We start from the raw sequence: 19174 nt of genomic DNA, 5'->3' as shown, positions 1-19174 counted from the left end.
TTCAGTGCTGTGGTTAAATTCGATGATTGTCAGCAGATTAGACCAAGAATAAGGGGAAATCCGAGGGAAATCCAAAGGGTTTTAATAAAATTCAGCAATGTCTGACTCCTTCCCACTTCTGGAAATGTCGTTTATGTTTACTTTCTTTGTTCCCCAGCGCAGACCAGGTGCCTCAAGAAATAGGATTTTGATAAACGGACTTTTTCATGATATGATCAATGAGTTTCTCATTGACATCAAAAGTGGAAGGCGTTTTGGTCAACCGCTGTCAAACAAACACAGAGAGAGAGGGGGAGAAAGATAAAATGATAAAATGATAAAAGGCGGGAAAAATACAGAAAATGAATAAAAGATTTAATCTCGCGCATAGGGCATTACAGTGCATTCGCCTGAAAGGGAGGTTAATTTAAAGAAATCCCTGCCCCAAATGAAGAGGACATACCCTGTTATAAACACAAACAAAACTTCAAGCTTTTCACCCCAGGTTATCTACCCTTCCAGAAACACACACAAACAGACAACCAACATGTGTATTTGTATATGTATGTGCCTACCTGCCAGAAGCCATCCTCTAATGTAAAAACTACACACACACACACACACACAACCCCTGGTATGCCCAATACATACCTATTTCCCTGGCCTAGCTGATAAGGAAGAGAGCCTGTGGCTTAGTGGCAATTACATCGGCCTAATATGTAATACAGCCCTGGTTCGATTCCCAGTAAGGGTATGGCTAGCTGATGAGAGCTAAATAGCTTGAAATAGATCTATACTAGTCTCCCTTTATTTATTTATCAGCACAAATACAACGTATGTAAGTATGTATGTATGTATGTATGTATGTATGCTGGTTTTGTTGTATTCGGGTCTTTTCCCGTGTAGGATTGAGATTGTCTTGGCAACGTTTCGGCAAGATCTCACCTGCCATTTTCAGGCTTGGGCTTAAAATGCGATCGGAGCTGCCGTCTTTCTGTAAATCTTGGTGGGAGGGGATGGGGTGCTGGCTTTGTTTCAGTAAGTGGTATCATGATTGGTAGATTGGTACAACAATGCACACACAGCCAGCACCAATCAGCACCAATCTACCAATCATGATACAACCACACAACCAATCATTATATACATATATATGTAATGACGGGGGGAAATATATGTGCACGTGTCTTTGAATTAATAAGTAATTAAAATTAATTGCTTGTTAAATAAAGTACCACATTTACAAAGTTAATTGATCCCCATCTGTGTATACTAAGTGTTCTCTTTCTCAGACATAAAAAAAAACACCAGTGTCTTCAGAGTCACACAAAAATATTCCCTTTCCATTCTCCTAATATAAAAAGGAGGAAGAAAGGAGGGGAAAAGGGAGAGGTAGAAGGAGATAGGCGATGAGAGGAGAGGGAGAAGGAGAGAGAATAGGGGAGGGGAAGAGGGAGAGGGAACAGTAGAGGTAGAAGGAGAGAGGAGAGGAGAGGGAGAAGGAGAGAGAATAGGGGAGGGGAAGAGGGAGAGGGAACAGTAGAGGTAGAAGGAGAGAGGAGAGGAGAGGGAGAAGGAGAGAGAATAGGGGAGGGGAAGAGGGAGAGGGAACAGTAGAGGTAGAAGGAGAGAGGAGAGGAGAGGGAGAAGGAGAGAGAATAGGGGAGGGGAAGAGGGAGAGGGAACAGTAGAGGTAGAAGGAGAGAGGAGAGGGAGAAGGAGAGAGAATAGGGGAGGGGAAGAGGGAGAGGGAACAGTAGAGGTAGAAGGAGAGAGGAGAGGAGAGGGAGATAGGATAGGGGAGGGGAAAGCGAGAAGGAGGAGAGAAGGAGGGGGAGGAGGGGAGGGAGAAGGAAAGAGGAGAGGAGAGGGAGAAGGAGAGAGGAGAGGGGAAGAGAAGAGGGAGAGGGAGAAGGAGAGAGGAGAGGAGAGGGAAAGGGAGATGGAGATAAGATAGGGGAGGGGAAGAGGGACAGGGAAGGGAGAAGGAAGGGGAGGAGGGGAGGGAGAAGGAGAGAGGGAAAGGGAAGAGGAGGAGGGATGGGAGGGAGATGGAGAAGGGGAGAGGGAGAGGATGGGGAAGGGAAGAGGGAAGGAGGAGAGAGGGAGGGGGAGGAGGGGAGGGCGGAGAGAGGATAGAAGAGGGAAGGGGAAGAATGAGAGGGAAGGGAGGAGAGGAGGGAGCAGTAGAGGTTGAAGGAGAGGGGGGGAGTGGAGGGCAGAGGAGAAGAGAAAAAATGCTACCTGTAAAATGAAAGAAAGAGAACTAAAGAATGGGTAATTTGATAGGGAAAGAAATAAAATTACAAAATCTTGCTTAGATCTTACAGGAGGGCTAAAATCTAATACTAATTCCTGTGTTTTCAACACCTTCCTGCTATTCTTCTTTTTATTCTATGCTTCTTCTACTCTATTTCCTTTCTTTTCTCAGGTAATTCTTTTTTTTTTCTTATTTGGTAAACATGATTTATTTATTTTTTAAAAAGGATGTGAAAAATGACCTAGTTTTGCCATCACTCTAAATCATGGTTACTTTAATCACAGTTTGTTGAAGAAATAGGTCTATCTGGGGAACTGGAAAACAAGATGGAGGCCGCAATCATGACACCAAAGTCCCATCCTTGGTAAGGCGCATGTAATACGGTGGGGGGGCTTCAATTGTGCAACCATTGCCAGCAGGGGGGAGTTACTGGGGGGGCGTTACTGCCGGTTCGGTGCAAACGCATGCACAGTTGCCTGTAAATAGCTCTGCGCATGTGCAGAACATTAAAAATGCCAAAAAGCCATGTTGCAATGACCAGGAAACCAGTTCAGGGGCGTGGCCAGCCTGCCATCCCTACCGGTTCGGTGACCCAGTGCAATTTCCACTACCGCCTTGCCCAAACCACCGATAGCCACCCACCTCTGATTGCCAGCATCCTGGCATTTTTGGACTGATGCCCCCTCCCCATAGATGTCTCTGGAAAAACCCCAAATTGGGGAGTCAGGTCAAAATAAACTACTTTCGTGGGTTTAGGTCCCTCAACAGATCCAGGGGAAGGAAAAAAAAAAATCCATGTGGAGGAATTCTCCAAAACTGATTTGGAAGCCTCGGGTGCGTCTCTGAGATTCGGACAGATTTGCCAACTGGATTTGATGAGCGGATTCCGTAATTCAATCAACTCGCTTTTGAACTGAATTCCTATAAATGGAATATTTACTCAGATTTAATTAATTGGGAACCATCTGTGTCGTGGTTTACATGGTTTTATATTTCCTCGCTGAGTACAGGTTTTGCCGGGCGATTCGTTGGTTATGAAATTATGCGCCATTTTAGAAAGGATTAAAACGCTATCGCCGGCTCAGATCTCGTAATTATTGCAGCTCGGAGGACACGGGGACATTTAGTTGCAAATAAACTAGAGCAAATTACTTTTGCTTTCAAGTAGTATTATTTCCTGGTGGGAAGATATATTTGGATAGTTTTTTTTTTTTTCTTCCCAGCTTAAGCCAAGCCAGATTTATACAAATTCAGATGACAGGAATTACTGAGAAATTGTACGTTTGAATATCAGCTGCAGGAAGCAAACAACGGTACCATCACTTACACAAACAGTTTGTTTAGTGCAGTGGTGAAATTCAAAAATTTTCCCTACTGATTCTGTGGGCGTGGCTTGGTGGATGTGGCTTGTGAACATGTGGGCGTGGCTCGGTAGTCATGTGACCGGGCGGGCGTGGTGGTCATATGACCAGGCGGGTGTGGCTTGGTGGTCATGTGACAGGGTGGGCATGGCTGCACAACTGACTCACACACAATGCAAAAGCAGCTGGACTTCACACAAAACGGCCACTGCAACAAGCAGGAATCTCACAGACAATCAGGCTCAGCTAATTGTCAGGACTTTTTTTTTACATTTTAAAGCATTTTTTTTACTACCTCCTCCTCCTCTCTGTAAATCTCACCCCCTTCTAGCACTGACAATGTTACCTAGTTGGGTCATGAAAAAATCTGCAAGAAAACAAGCAAGCACAGAGAGCACCAAGGACCGCACAGTTCTCCTCCTCCTTCTCTTCCTTCTCCTCCTCCTCCTCCATTCTCTAAATCCCACCTCCTTCTAGCTCTGACAGTGTTATCCAGTTGGGTCATGAAACGACTGCAAGAAAACAGCCATGCTCAGAGAGCACCAAGCACCCTACAAGTGCTCTAAACAAATGAAACATGGGGTCGGTACCCTTTTCTTCTGAGTTGCAGTTTTTGTTAGAGAGGTGAGGGATCCTAAATTGTGATGGCTTTTGTAAACGAGCTCTAAAAACTTACTCAAGGCCCAGTCGTAATAATTAAGGAGAAGGGAGTGAGGGCGGGGGAAAAAACATGGGGATGAGTAAATATTCTCTCTCAACGCAGGCTAACAAGTCCATCTGGCAGGGAGATTAATCTGCCACATCTATTCCTCTCTGCCCCCTGCCTTTTATCCCCAGAGCTAGGGTGAGGCTTCACTAGTAGCAGTGGCTCTTCCAGCCCAAGGACCAGCCCATAGATTTCCACTGCTCTCCTCTCCTCTGCCTTTTGCACATCCGTGCATCAGGCAGTGGACCCAGATCTTCCTCCTCGTTCTCATCAGCCAGGGCAAGGCTTCCCTAGTAGCAGTGGCTCTTCCAGCCCAAGGACCAGCCCATAGCTTTCCACTGCTCTCCTCTCCTCTGCCTTTTGCACATCCGTGCATCAGGCAGTGGACCCAGATGTTCCTCCTCCTTCTCATCAGCCAGGGCGAGGCTTCGCTAGTAGCAGTGGCTCTTCCAGCCCAAGGACCAGCCCATAGATTTCCACTGCTCTCCTCTCCTCTGCCTTCTGTGCATCCATGTGTCAGGCAGCAGATCCAGCTGTTCCTCCTCTTCCACATCAGCCACCTCCAGACCTGAGGGCTGTTGACTTTCCATCTGAGGGCTGACAGACGGCTCAGGCTCTGCCTCTGTCTCTCTTCCTCTTCTCCCTCGGACCTATCAGGTTGCCTTGATGCTGACCTTGACTCCACGCCGCCTCCTCCTCCTCCTCCCCTGATTTGGCTGCTGGAGGGGCCGGTGGCCGACGGGCCCCAACAACCCCAAACCAGCAGGTTGGGCAAGGCCAAAAGAAAAGCTCCCTCAATTTGCGTTAAAATTCTCCAATTACATTGGACACGACCATCTAATTGTGGCTTTGGTACTCCCTGGGAAGCATCGCAGAAGGCCTGAAGTTGATGTGATGGGCAAGGATTTTTTTTTACCATAATTATATCTCCATCAGCTCCTCATGTAGGAAGGATGATTCAGAGGCTAACGGATTAATAATTTTTTTGTTTGTTTGTGGCCGTGGAGTTTGAGTTTAGTCAGGACTTGACAAGTAGATTTATCAGCAAAGGTGCAAGACTTTTCTGTTGTAGTGCATGATTTAAATCTGCATTTAGCATGTAAGGATTCCTTGCCTTCCCATGTCAAGTTTGTGAGAAGTAGAAAGAAACAGGGGGGAAAATATCTAACCTTGCTCTTTTATTCCCCTATTAATTTCTGTTTACATGGAGGGGGAAAAATTAAACTAGAATTCTCCTGCTTACATCCTGAGTGGACAGATTTTTTTACGACAGCCTGATCACCTCCTTCTCAACAGAGGTTGACTCTCAATCAATCAATCAATCAATCAATCAATCAATCAGAACAGAGCTGGAAGGGACCTTGGAGATCTTCTAGTCTAGCCCCCTGCTCAAGCAGGAGACCTTATACCAGGGGTGTCCAAACTTGGGAACTTTAAGACTTGTGGACTTCAACTCCCAGAATTCTGGGAGTTGAAGTCCACAAGTCTTAAAGTTCCCAAGTTTGGACACCCCTGCCTTATACCATTTCAGACAGGTGGCAGTCCAGTCTCTTCTTAAAAACCTCCAGGGATGAAGCTCCCACAACTTCTGGAGGCAATTTCTGCTCCAACGGTTGATTGTCCTCATTGTTAGGAAGTTTCTCCTTAATTTCTTAATTGCTTCTCTCCTTGATTAGTTTCCATCCATTGTTTCTCGTCCTGCCTTCTGGTGCTTTGGAAAAGAAGCTTACGAGTCATGTGGGCAAGTGGTTATTTTTCATTGCCACGAGTTCTCGATTAAAACAATTTACCCTTTTTGAAGGCATGGCTCTCTCAGAGGTGGGCGAGTAATAAAAAGCTGTTAATTTAATCATAAAATACGAGCATTTTTCTCCCACATGAAGGATTCCTGCCAATTAATTCACAATTTCAATGAGTCACAACATCACAAAGTTTGAAAAAACTTTGCATGGAGGGTAGAAGGCTAATTATCCTTATTCACAGCCACGGAATTAATACGTTCAAAACCCCGACCAACTCAATCCATCCATCCGAGCCAGGCATTATAAAAGACTACAGTAAACAAATTGTCCATATTTGCTCACACGAATTTATTAGCGCTTATAGACCGCCCCCTCTCCCGAAAGGGACTCGGGATACGAGAGATAAGGAGTAACGGAGGAGGAAAACAAACGCTGGCACCAGGCCAGAATTAAAATATCAGCGATTAAAATGACAGATTAACTGCCTTGTCCATTTCTCAGCTAATCGGGCGCCCCAATCAATAATAAACACAACTGAGCCACGGTGGCGTTAAGAGCGTAGTATGGCAGGCTACTTCTGTCGGCCTGCAATTTGGCAGTTCGAATCTCACCAGGCTCAAGGTTGGCTCAGCCTTCCGTCCTTCCGAGGTGGGTAAAATGAGGACCCAGATTCTTGGGGGCTGACTCTGTAGACTGCTTGGAGAGAGCTGTAAAAGCACTGTGAAGCGGTATATAAGTGCTACTGCTCAGTTGGAAGGAAGGAAGGAAGGAAGGAAGGAAGGAAGGAAGGAAGGAAGGAAGGAAGGAAGGAAGGAAGGAAGGAAGATGAATTCTGAATACTGAGCACAGCTCCCTTGAAAAATCGAAACGAAGCACGCACCGCAATTAAAATAAAATAAAAAGTGGAATCTATCGTGACACACGGCCGCGAAACCTGGATTGCAAACCACGTCACAAAAAGTGGAAAGCAGGTTTATGGTTTATGCTTCTTTCTCGCCTCGACATACTCCAAAGGGTGACAAACATGAATTCTCTCCCATTTGCCACCTTCACCCTAATCTGGCATTTTGTGCAAATGAAAAAAAAAAAAAAAGCAGCACACTTTAGGCTGCCGATTAGCATGATATGGGGCCGCAGATAAAAGCTGTTTTGGTACATCCCACTTTTATGCAGGACAAAGGAAGGCTTCCCTTGAATTGCATCCCAAATCTCTTTTTATCTACGGTGGCAAGATGCAATTTGTTTGCACGCTTCTGCTAAATGCCACCACGGGCCGTGCGAGATAAGACATTGCGTTCGAAACGATTGTCCTCCTCTTCCAATTTGGGATTCTATGCAAATTGGGGTTTGTCATTTATTCTCCAAAATGAGTTGTCAAATTTCTGGACCTGGCAGGATCCGGACAAGGAAAATTCCACCGTGGTGCTTGAGTGTCTAATCCATCCTTTTGGAAAATGCACTTTTTCTTCTAAGGCTGACCGATTGCAATTCAAAGATCAATTTTTCCAGTGTATTAATAATAATAATAATAATAAGTTTGAATTTATTAGCCGCTCCCTTTCCAAGTAGGACTCGGGGCGGCGTACAATGGGGCATATAAAACACAGAAAATATATAAAACACATAGGCGTACATACAAAACATACATACAGATACACAAACACGGACTCGGAGGAGGTAAACAATTTACATCATATAGACAGTTAAAAGACCCGCATTAAAATACCCCAGTTGTAAAAACCCGATATAAAAATAAGATTTAACGTTTAAAATACAATTTAAAACAGTTAGGAGGAATAAGAATAATTACGATTGAGCCAGGCCAGATAATTGAAAGAGGTGGGTCTTCAGCTGTACACGGAAGGAGCGGAGATCGGAAGTAATCCTGATGTCACGGGGGAGGTCATTCCACAGGGCTGGGCCCACCACAGAGAAGGCTCTGCTCCTGGGTGTCGCCCCCCGGCACTGTTTGGCGGACGGCACCCGGAGAAGTCCCTCTCTTAGCCTATTAAAAAGCTCTCTTAGCCTATTAAAAGCAGTGGATGGTCAATTAAAGAAAACCAGATAAAGCACACACGTTAAAGGTAAAAGTTCCCCTCGCACATCTGTGCTAGTCGTTCCCAACTCTAGGGGGCAGTGATCATCTCCATTTCAAAGCCGAAGAGCCAGCGCTGTCCGAAGACATCTCCGTGGTCATGTGGCCGGCATGACTCAATGCTGAAGGCGCACGGAACGCTGTTCCCTTCCCACCAAGGTGGTTCCTGGTTTTCTACTTGCATTTTTTTACGTGCTTTCGAACTGCTAGGTTGGCAGAAGCTGGGATAAGGAACGGGAGCTCACGCCTTTACGCGGCTCTGGGGATTCAAACCGCCGAACTGCCGACCTTTCTGATTGACAAGCTCAGCATCTTAGCCACTGAGCCACCGTGTCCCTTCCTAATGGCTTACCTTCGAGTAAACCAGCAAAAAAAAACAAAAAAGATCCAGTTATAGGCAGTCATCGACTTACAGCCACAACTAAGCACTTTGGCTGCTAGGTGAGACATTGGTTAGGTGAGTTTTGCCCCCTTTTACAACTTGTCTCGCTTGTTAAGTGAATCACCGCAGGTCTTAAATTCATTGCACAGTTGTTATGTGAATGTGACCTCTCCCTCGACTTGGCTGATCCGAAGGTCGCAAAAGGGGATCTCTCTCTCTCTCTCTCTCTCTCTCTCTCTCTCACACACACACACACACACCAAGGGACCCTGCAACCGCCGTAAACGTCAATCCGTTGCCAAGTGTCTGAATTTTGATCATATGACCACAGGGATAACTGCAATGGTTGTAAGTGTGAAAAGCATCACTTTTTCCCAGTGCCGTTGTAACTTTGAACAGTTGCTAAGTGAACGGTTGTAAGTCAAGGAACACCTGTCGTGTCGTCGTACTCTTGCATCGGTTTCAGTAGATACTGCAGTTGGGATGGGGCGAACACTCTGCTACTGCAGCTTCTATCATCTGTATTTTTAATTTATTAGTACAGCCCAGGATGAGTAAGGACACGTTGCAAATAGAAGGAGATTTTTCCCCCCCTTCTTCCTCCCACTATCAAAACAAAACATTATTGTTATTATTTTTCCTTTCCTCCCCCCCCCCCTCCCTGCTTTAGTGGCTGAATTTGGGAGATTTTCATCTTGGCCGAGAGTTTTATTTTCCTCCACCTGACATTATCTCTTAATTAAAAGGAAAAGATAAATAGAAAGATTCAGGCAGGTGCTGAAGCTGATATGAAACATTGTGTGTGTGTGTGTGTGTGTGTGTGTGTGTGTGTGTGTGTGTGTATCCCTGGGATATACCTATGTATATATGTATATAGCCCGTATTTTTGGGAGAATAAGACACACTTCCTCCCCCCCCCCCAAGAGAGGATGAAAATTTGGGTGTATCTTATACACCGAATGTAGCCAACAACACGAGGTACAGAGAAGCCGATGGTCTGTGGCAATCCCTGCAGCCTTGAACAGCTGATTGGGGGTATTCCGGGAGGCCGATCCTCCCGCCAATCAGCTGTTCATGCTGAATCAGGCTGCAATAAAGTGCTGAAGCTGACCAGGCTGTTTGCTGCAAGGACGTGTCAGAGTTTGCAGCAGCAATCCCATTCAGAAAGCACACACCAGTTGCTTCCATATATAATATTAACACATGAAGTAAATATACAATACCAAAAGCAGATTTTCCAACATGGTAGTTCAGCAGAGGAGAGAAGTTTCACTTTCAGTTTTAGTTTCAGATACCAGCCCAACATGCAGCCCAGGCTCCTTGCTGTCTCCTTCCTGTTTGTTTCCAAACAGCCCTCAACTCTCTCACACACTGACAGGACGCTAGCCAGATGAATCCCATGGATGCTGGTAGGCAGAGGCAGAATTTTTTTCTTATTATTATTTTCCTCCCCCAAAACTAAACTTATACTCTGAAAAATACAGTATATAGCCATGTGTATATGTATCTTATGTATGGGTAGATATATATTTTCTTTCGAGAGCAAGCAACGGAATTTAATTTTTAATATGAGCCAGTGTGCTCACAGTAAGAAAAATGACAATAAAGATTATCTTATCTTATTTACATACTTACTTAGAATAGGATTTCGGACACAAAGAGTGGACAAATTGTAATTATTTTTACGGGGATGAAATGTTCAGTTTTGTAGACGCTTCTCGTGCAATATATTGAGTAATGAAATTGTGTCCCATAGGAATCAAAGCTTTCATACAGTAACTTTTTTTTTCAATAGCTGCATTGATTGGAGATGTTCCTACATTTTTAGCTGAGAAATAGTTATACAAGGAGTCAATTCAAGGAACAAGATGCAAAGGGTAACTTCAGGAACTCGGAAGAAACTGAGCAAGTCTCTCATTTTATTTCCCCCCAAAATGAGTTGTCTAAAAGTCAATATCCTTCCTAACTTAGCTTCCTAACAGACAGGAAGCTGCAGGTAAAGTGAGGCAAAATCACATCATACACCTGTACAATTAGCACAGGATCCCCCCAGGGCTGTGTGCTCTCTCCACTTCTCCCTATACCCCAATGACTGCACCTCAAAAGATCCCTCTGTTAAAATACTGACGTTTGCAGTTGATACAACAGTGATTGGTCTCATTCGAGACAACAGTGAATCTGCATACAGACGGGAGGTTGAACAACTATCCTAACCAGAACAATCTTGAACTAAACACACTCAAAACGGTAGAAATGGTGGTAGATTTTAGGAGGAACCCTCCCATATGACATCCTCTTACAATACGAGACAACACAGAATCAACAGTAGAGACCTTCAGGTTTCTAGGTTCTATCCTATCTCAAGACCTAAAATGGACACCTAACATCAGAAACGTCATCAAGAAAGCACAACAAAGAATGTTCTTTCTGCACCAACTCAGGAAGCTCAAACTGCCCAAGGAGCTGCTGATTCTGTTCTACAGAGGAATGATTGAGTCTGTCATCTCCACCTCCATAACTGTCTGATTTGGTTCTGCAACCCAACAAGAAAGACATGGACTTCAGAGGAGAATCAGAACTGAAGAGAAAACAATGGCTACCAACCTGCCTTCCATTGAGGACCTGCACACCGCATGAGTCAAAAAGAGGGCTGTGAAAATATTTACAGACTCCTAACATCCTGGACATAAATTGTTTCAACTTCTGCCCTCAAAACGATGCTATAGAGCACTGCACACCAGAACAACTAGACACAAGGACGTTTTTTCCTGAACGCCATCACTCTGCTAAACAAATAATTCCCTCTGCTAAACAACTAATTCCCACAGCACTGTCAAACTATTCACTAAGGCTTAATTACTATTACTATTAGTCTTCTCATTGTTCATATCACCCATCTCCTCCCACTTATTACTATAGGACTGTAACTTGTTGCTTGTATCTTTACAATTTATATTGATAGTTTTCTGATTGCTTATTTGTATCCTACGACTATCATGAAGTGTTGTACCTTAGGATTCTTGACGAATGTATCTTGTCTTCTTATGTACCCTGAGAGCATCTGCACCAAAGACAAATTCCTTGTGTGTCCAATCACACTTGGCCAATAAAGAATTCTCTTCTATTCTGTTTCTTTTTTTTTTTCCTTAGTAGAATTTTATTCAAAGTCAGCATCAGAAAAACAGGCCGCAAAGCAAATAGGAATAATGATATTCAGCTATAACGCCCAGGATTATCTCCCTAGCAAGCATCTTTGAACGTGGAAGAAAAATATTAGGAATGAATGAACTTGTTGATAAAACTCAGCCATAGTCATTCGCCAAATGCACAAACGACACCATGTCCAGTTCTAAGGTTCCCACAATTGCAGATGAATTGTACTACATTCACAAAACGTTTAGCTTTTTTTTTAAAAAAAAGTTTCATTTACCTGTGCGCTGTTGAAAAGGAGGCTGTATTCCTTAATGGGTAAATCAGCAGAAGTAGCAATCTGTAAAAGGAAGAAAGGGGAGGAAGAGGGAAAAAGATGAAGAAGGAGGAGGAGGAGGGACAAGAAGAGAGAAGAAGGGAGAAGAGGGAAGAGGAGGAGAATGAGAAGAAGAGGGAGAAGGAGGGAGAAGGAGGAGGAGAAGAAGAAGAGGGAGGAGGACGAGGAGGAGGAGATGATGATGATGGAGGCGGAGGAGGCAGAGAAAGAAGAGAGAAGAAGGAAGGAGGAGGAAGAGGAAGGAGAAGGAAAAAGAGGAGAAGGAGAAGGGGAAGAAGAAGAGGAGGAGGAGATGATGATGATGGAGGAGGAGGAAGAGGCAGAGAAAGGAGAAGAGAGAAGGAGGGAGCAGGAGCAGGAGGAGAAGGAGAAGGAGGAGGAGGAGAAAGAGAAGAAAAAGAAGAAGGAGGAGGAGGAGGCAGAGAAAGGAGAAGAGAGAAGGAAGGAGCAGGAGGAGGAGCAGGAGGAGAAGGAGGAGGAGGAGGAGAAAGAGAAGAAAAAGAAGAAGGAGGAGGAGGAAGAAGCAGAGAAAGGAGAAGAGAGAAGGAAGGAGCAGGAGGAGGAGGAGGAGGAGGAGAAGGAGAAGAAGAAGAAGAAGAAGAAGAAGAAGAAGAAGAAGAAGAAGAAGAAGAAGAAGAAGAAGAAGAAGAAGAAGAAGAAGAAGAAGAAGAAGAAGAAGAAGAAGAAGAAGAAGAAGAAGAAGAAGAAGAAGAGTGTCAGCATTTCAGTCATAGGAACACATTAAACATTAAAATCCTGGAACTATTTTTCATTTCATGATGAATCCACGGTCTGCATTCTTAACGTCCCAAGTTACATCCCGATCATATCCAATTAAAATGTCTGTAAAATGGCTTATGTACTTTTTGTCATAGCCAGGATAAAAGGCAGATGTGGTACATCCTTGTTCAATTGGGCTTATTTAGTTCTGGCAATCTGCAATGTGTCCTTACAGGATCTGCCTTTCCCCAAAACATACCCAGGCAAACCTGAAACTGAATGAAGTCCCATCAGGCAGAGAGGATAATTAGACGCCTTAAAATAAGTTTTTTCCCCTACATTTTTATTTTTTAATACAACTTTACACATATTATAGAAACAAAGTGTTGACTGGATCTCCCTTTTGACCTCCTCTCCTTTATATAGTCCATTTTACATCATAGCTTAGTTTTCACTTTCAGCCAAATTATTTTCTTCCATTGTTTTCCTTTTATATATATATATATATATATATATATATATATATATATATATATATATATATATATATATATATATATATATATATATATATATATATATATATATATATATATATATATATATATATATATATATATATATATATATATATATATATATATATATATATATATATATATATATATATATATATATATATATATATATATATATATATATATATATATACTCATTTTTTCTTAGTACATAAACAATATCTTCAATTGCCCCTTCAAAAATTGCACCAAATTATCGTTTCATATTTCTCTATTGGTCTATTTTACTATAAACAACATATATCGTCTAGTTACGTTTTGACATGGAGAGCATTTCCTTCCATTTTTTGTACAATTAATAATATACTATATATTCTTTATTTCTTAATTAGTTGCGTAACAATAACAATCCTACTACTACTCCCTTTAATCTACTAATACTACTCTTTTTCCCTTTCTTCCTCTTTTATTCTTTTTCTCTCAGGCTCCCACAAATTCCACTTTTAATCATTTTTCTTCTTCTTAAAATACATTCTTGTACAAGACAGAAAAAAATTGGGCCTGCTCAAAGTGGAGCCTGAGAAGAATAGAACGGTCTCCTGCAAATATCAAAGAAGACCCCAGAGGTGTCCTCTGCCGTGCAAAAACCAGTCCCAATAAAGGAGAAAAATTGTTGCTTGGGGGTTGAAATGAGGGGTCCTTAGTGCTCTCTGAGCTTGGTGGTTTTCTTGCAGACATTTCATGACCCAACTAGGTAACATCATCAGTGCTTGAAGGGAGTGGGGTTTGCAGGGAGGAGGAGGAGGAGGAGGAGGAGGAGGAGGAGGAGGAGGAGGAGGAGGAGGGGGAGGAGGAGGAGGAGAATGACTATGGAATCCTTGGTGGTCTCTGAGCTTGGTGGTTTTCTTGCAGACGTTTCATGACCCAACTAGGCAACATCATCAGTGCTTGAAGGGAGTGGGGTTTGCAGGGAGGAGGAGGAGGAGGAGGAGGAGGAGGAGGAGGGGGAGGAGGAGGAGGAGAATGACTATGGAATCCTTGGTGGTCTCTGAGCTTGGTGGTTTTCTTGCAGACGTTTCATGACCCAACTAGGCAACATCATCAGTGCTTGAAGGGAGTGGGGTTTGCAGGGAGGAGGAGGAGGAGGAGGAGGAGGAGGAGGAGGAGGAGGAGGAGGAGGAGGAGGAGGAGGAGGAGGAGGAGGAGGAGGAGGAGGAGGAGGAGGAGGAGGAGGAGGAGAATGACTATGGAATCCTTGGTGCTCTCTGAGCTTGGTGGTTTTCTTGCAGACATTTCATGACCCAGCTAGGTAACATCATCGGTGCTGGAAGGGAGTGAGGTTTGCAGGGAGGAGGAGGAGGAGGAGGAGGAGGAGGAGGAGGAGGACTGGGGGCCCTTAGCGCTCTCTGAGCTGGGTAGTTTTCTTGCAGACGTTTCATGACCCAACTAGGCAACATCATCAGTGCTTGAAGGGAGTGGGGTTTGCAGGGAGGAGGAGGAGGAGGAGGAGGAGGAGGAGGAGGAGGAGGAGGAGGAGGAGGAGGAGGAGGAGGAGGAGGAGGAGGAGGAGGAGGAGGAGGAGGAGGAGGAGGAGGAGGAGAATGACTATGGAATCCTTGGTGCTCTCTGAGCTTGGTGGTTTTCTTGCAGACGTTTCATGACCCAAACTGGGTAACGTCATCAGTGCTACTCAAATGATAATGATGATGTTACGTAGTTGGATAAATGAATTGTCTGCAAGACAACCAGCAAGCTCAGAGACCACCAAGGACCCCACAGTCCTCCTCCTCTTCCTTCAGCAGCCATAAATCACTGAAGGTTGCCTTGTCAAATGGTCCCTGCTTGCAAAGGAGGAGGAGGAGGAGGAGGAGGAGGAGGAGGAGGAGGAGGAGGAGGAGGAGGAGGAGGAGGAGGAGGAGGAGGAGGAAGCCAGATGCCTCACCCAGTTGTGACTCTGCCCAAGCGATTCAAAAGAAGATCAGAGAGAGAGGAAGGTGGATCGCTGACCAGTGGCCAAAGGAAGGCCCCCTCGCTTTAGCTTTCCTGTCCTCACAAAAAAAAAAGGAATATAAAGTGGTTTCTCTCTTTTTTTTTTCTTCCCACTTGCAAGCATCCATCACTTCCCCAAGGTTGTGGAGAGGAGTGGGGGATTTTTGTACAGAGGCCAAAGATAAATGGGGCCCTTTTCTCCCTACATTCGATTCAGAATCCTCCTCCGTTCTCTTCCCTCTTCCTCTTTTCCCCCTTCAGAAATGGGGGCCATCCCAAACAGATCAAACATCACCTTACGTTATTATTTTACAATAAAAGCTGGACGCCTCAGGTTTTACATTAATCACACTAAAGTTCCAGCGAATATAAAAGAACGCAACATCAAATCATAAGCTAGAATACAGGGAGTCCTCGACTTACGACCATAACGTACCCCAATATTTCTGTTGCTAAGCGAGATGTGTGTTAAGTGAGTTTTGCCCCATTTTACAACCTTGCTTGCCGCAGTTGTTAGGCAAATCGCTTCAGTTGTTAAGTGAGTCACCTGGTTGTTAAGTGAATCAGGCTTTTTCCCTTGACGTCACAAAAGGAGATCACCTGACGCCGGGACACTGCAACCGTCATAAGTACATGCCAAGTTGCCAAGCGTTTTAATTTTGATCACGTGACCAGGCAGAAGCTACAATGGTCATAAATGTGAAAAACGGTCATAAGTGTCCTGACCTAGGCTTCCTGAGACAGTAAAAAGGATACACTTAGTCCCAAAAAACCTTTTTTATTTCAAAGGCTGTGAATTATGTTCATTCACAGCCCATAATGAGTCCCAAATAGTTGGAAAGAGTCCTACAGTAGTCTGCCAAAGTCCTTCGGGATAAGGCTGATAAGCACCCACCTTTATCTTCCTTGAAACGCTGCCAAAGACTTAATTGGCTATTAGCTTGGCCACACAGAGCAGAGAGTCAAGACGGAGCTTCAGAAGGAAAACTGACCAGCATGAATAAAGATGCTTTCTGCAAAGGCTCACGTGCCTTTGCTCCTCCTTTATGTCCTAGGGGAGGGGCCAATCACCTACAAGCCTTACTCCTGAGTCGCCCCTTCTGTCTTAACTGTTCTTGCTTTTTAAATTAAATTAAAATATTTGAATTTATTAGCCGCTCCCTTTCCAGACAGGACTCGGGGCGGCGTACAATGGAGCATATAGAACATAAAACATGTGTACAAACACATAAACATACATATATACAAAGACACACATGCACGGAGGAGGTAACAAATTACATCACATTTAGACAGTTAAAAATCACCATTAAAATACCCCCAATTGTAAGAAACCCAATGTAAAATTAAAATTTAAAATTTAAAAGACAGTCAGGAGGAGTAAAAAATTACGGTTGAGCCAGGCCAGATAATTGAAAGAGGTGGGTCTTCAGCTGTACACGGAAGGAGCAGAGATCGGAAGTAATCCTGATGTCACGGGGGAGGTCATTCCACAGGGCTGGGCCCATCACAGAGAAGGCTCTGCTCCTGGGTGTCGCCCCCCGACACTGTTTGGCGGACGGCACCCGGAGAAGTCCCTCTCTGTGTGAACGAATTGGTTGTAGGGATGTGTGGGGCAGGATGCGATCCTGCATGTAACTAGGTCCTGTGCCATGAAGCGCTTTAAAGATCATAATCAAAACCTTGAAATGCACTCGGTAGACCACAGGAAGCCAATGCAGCTCGCGCAGGAGAGGTGTTACAGGGGAGTATCTAGTCCTCCCCATAATCACCCGCGCGGCCGCGTTCTGGACCAACTGTAGTCTCCGAGTGCATCTCAAGGGAAGCCCCATGTAGAGAGCATTGCAGTAGTCCAGGCGAGACGTCACTAGGGCATGGGTGACTGTGCGTAGGGCATCCCGGTCCAATAAGGGGCGCAATTGGCACATCAGGCGGACCTGATGGAACGCCCCCCTGGCCACGGCTGTCACATGTTCATCCATGGACAGCCTGGCATCTAGGAGGACACCCAAATTGCGCACCTGTTCCATGGGGGCTAGTTGCACGCCCCCGATGGCCAGAGATGGAAGCAACTGGTTGAACCGGGAGGCCGGAAGCCACAGCCACTCCGTCTTGGAAGGGTTGAGTTTTAGTCGGTTGCCATCCATCCAGACCCGTACGGCTTCCAAACACCGGGACATCATTTCGACGGCCTCATTGGGGTGGTTCGGGGTGGAAATGTATAGCTGAGTATCATCAGCATACAGATGATATCCCACCCCAAAACCACGGATGATCTCGCCCAGCGGTTTCATGTATGTGTTGAACAGGAGAGGCGAGAGCACCGATCCCTGTGGCACTCCACATGTGAGTGGCCTCCGGGTCGATCTCTGCTCCCCTGCCAACACACGTTGCAACCGGTCAGAGAGGTAGGAGCCAAACCACCGTAAAATGGTGCCCCTGACTCCCAGCCCCTCTAGCCGGTGCAACAGGATACCATGGTCGATGGTATCGAACGCCGCCGAGAGATCTAATAGGACCAGGATAGAGGAATAACCCCTATCTCTGGCCCTCCAGAGATCATCAACCAATGCGACCAAGGCCGTCTCCGTGCTGTGCCCGGGTCGGAAGCCGGACTGGCGCGGGTCTAGATAATCATTTTCCTCCAGGTGACGTGGGAACTGCTGTGCCACCACACTCTCTACAACCTTCGCTAAAAAAGGAAGGTTGGAGACTGGACGATAATTGACTAGGTCCGTTGGGTCCAGGGAAGGCTTCTTGAGCAGGGGCCTCACCACCGCCTCTTTCAAGGCGGCCGGTAGAAACCCCTCACCCAAGGAAGCGTTCACTAGACCCAGGAGCCAGTCGCGCGTAACCTCCCAGGATGCCAGTACAAGCCAGGAGGGACACGGGTCCAATAAACATGTGGTAGGTCGCAGACGTCCACGCAACCTGTCCAAATCCTCGATGGCAACCGAGTCAAACTCCTCCCAAAGCGGTCCCTCAAGACTCGCCACGGGCGTCTCTACTGGACCACTGAAAGGGGCCCATCCCATCCGGATTTGAGCGACTTTGTCCTGTAGATATTTCCCAAACTCCTCTGCTCTGCCCTGTAAAGGGGCTTCCCGCGGTCTCTCAAACAAGAGGGAGCGAGTCACCCGAAACAGGGCGGCAGGGCGGTTATCTGCGGACGCAATAAGAGCGGTGCAATGTTGACGTTTGGCCGCTCTTAATGCCACAAGGTACGTCCTCAAATAGGCTCGTGCCTGTGCTCGGTCAAATTCGGAACGGGAGGATCTCCAACGACTCTCTAGGCGTCTCTTGTGGCGTTTCATCACACTTAGCTCCTCGGTGAACCAAGGGGCCAGGGTGGTTCGTCGCCGCAGGAGAGGCCGCAAAGGCGCCACCCGGTCTAGGGCCCCGGTAGTCGCACTATTCCATGCGTCCACCAGGTCCTCCACTCGGGGGCGGGTCAGGTCCACAGGAGGTGGCCCAAGCTCCGTCTGGAACCTATCTGGTTCCATCAGGCGCTTGGGGCGGAACCATCTAATACCTTCCGGTTCCGCCTCCTCGCAGCGGGGGGTAGCACCAGGGAAGTCAAGCCGGAGAAGTGAGTGATCCGACCATGACAGGGGAATAATAGCTGTATCCCCTATTCCCAGATCACTCGTCCACTGGCCAGAGACAAAGACAAGGTCCAGCGTGTGGCCTCCCTCGTGAGTAGGGCCCTGAATTAACTGGGTCAGGTCCATGGCTGTCATGGAAGCCATGAACTCCCGAACCCCCTCAGACGCTTCTCCCATCGATGGCAGATTAAAATCCCCCATCACTAAAAGTTTGGGGGTCTCAACCGCCACCGATGAGATCAGCTCAAGGAGTTCAGGCAGGGCCGCTGATGTATAGCGAGGAGCCAGGTATACTATCAGCAGGCCCAACTGCCTCCCTGGGCCCCATCT

The 19174-nt window shown here is 45.7% G+C and overlaps 1 protein-coding gene across 2 annotated transcripts in view; it reads right to left on the bottom strand.

Annotated features, from left to right (window-relative positions):
• PPARGC1A (PPARG coactivator 1 alpha) overlaps positions 1 to 19174 on the bottom strand; it is a 449981-nt gene that overhangs the window by 367341 nt on the left and 63466 nt on the right. For both annotated transcript variants that reach the window (XM_081958952.1, XM_081958953.1), the window contains exon 2: positions 11956 to 12015. In XM_081958952.1, coding sequence (XP_081815078.1) covers positions 11956 to 12015 — 60 coding nt within the window. The remainder of the gene's footprint in view (positions 1 to 11955; positions 12016 to 19174) is intronic.

The sequence above is a fragment of the Natrix helvetica genome (assembly GCF_964273705.1).
Source record: "Natrix helvetica genome assembly, chromosome: 7".
NCBI classification, from domain to species: domain Eukaryota; kingdom Metazoa; phylum Chordata; class Lepidosauria; order Squamata; family Natricidae; genus Natrix; species Natrix helvetica.
Note: the sequence above shows the minus strand (reverse complement) of the source record. Positions and strands in the feature narration are given on the sequence as shown.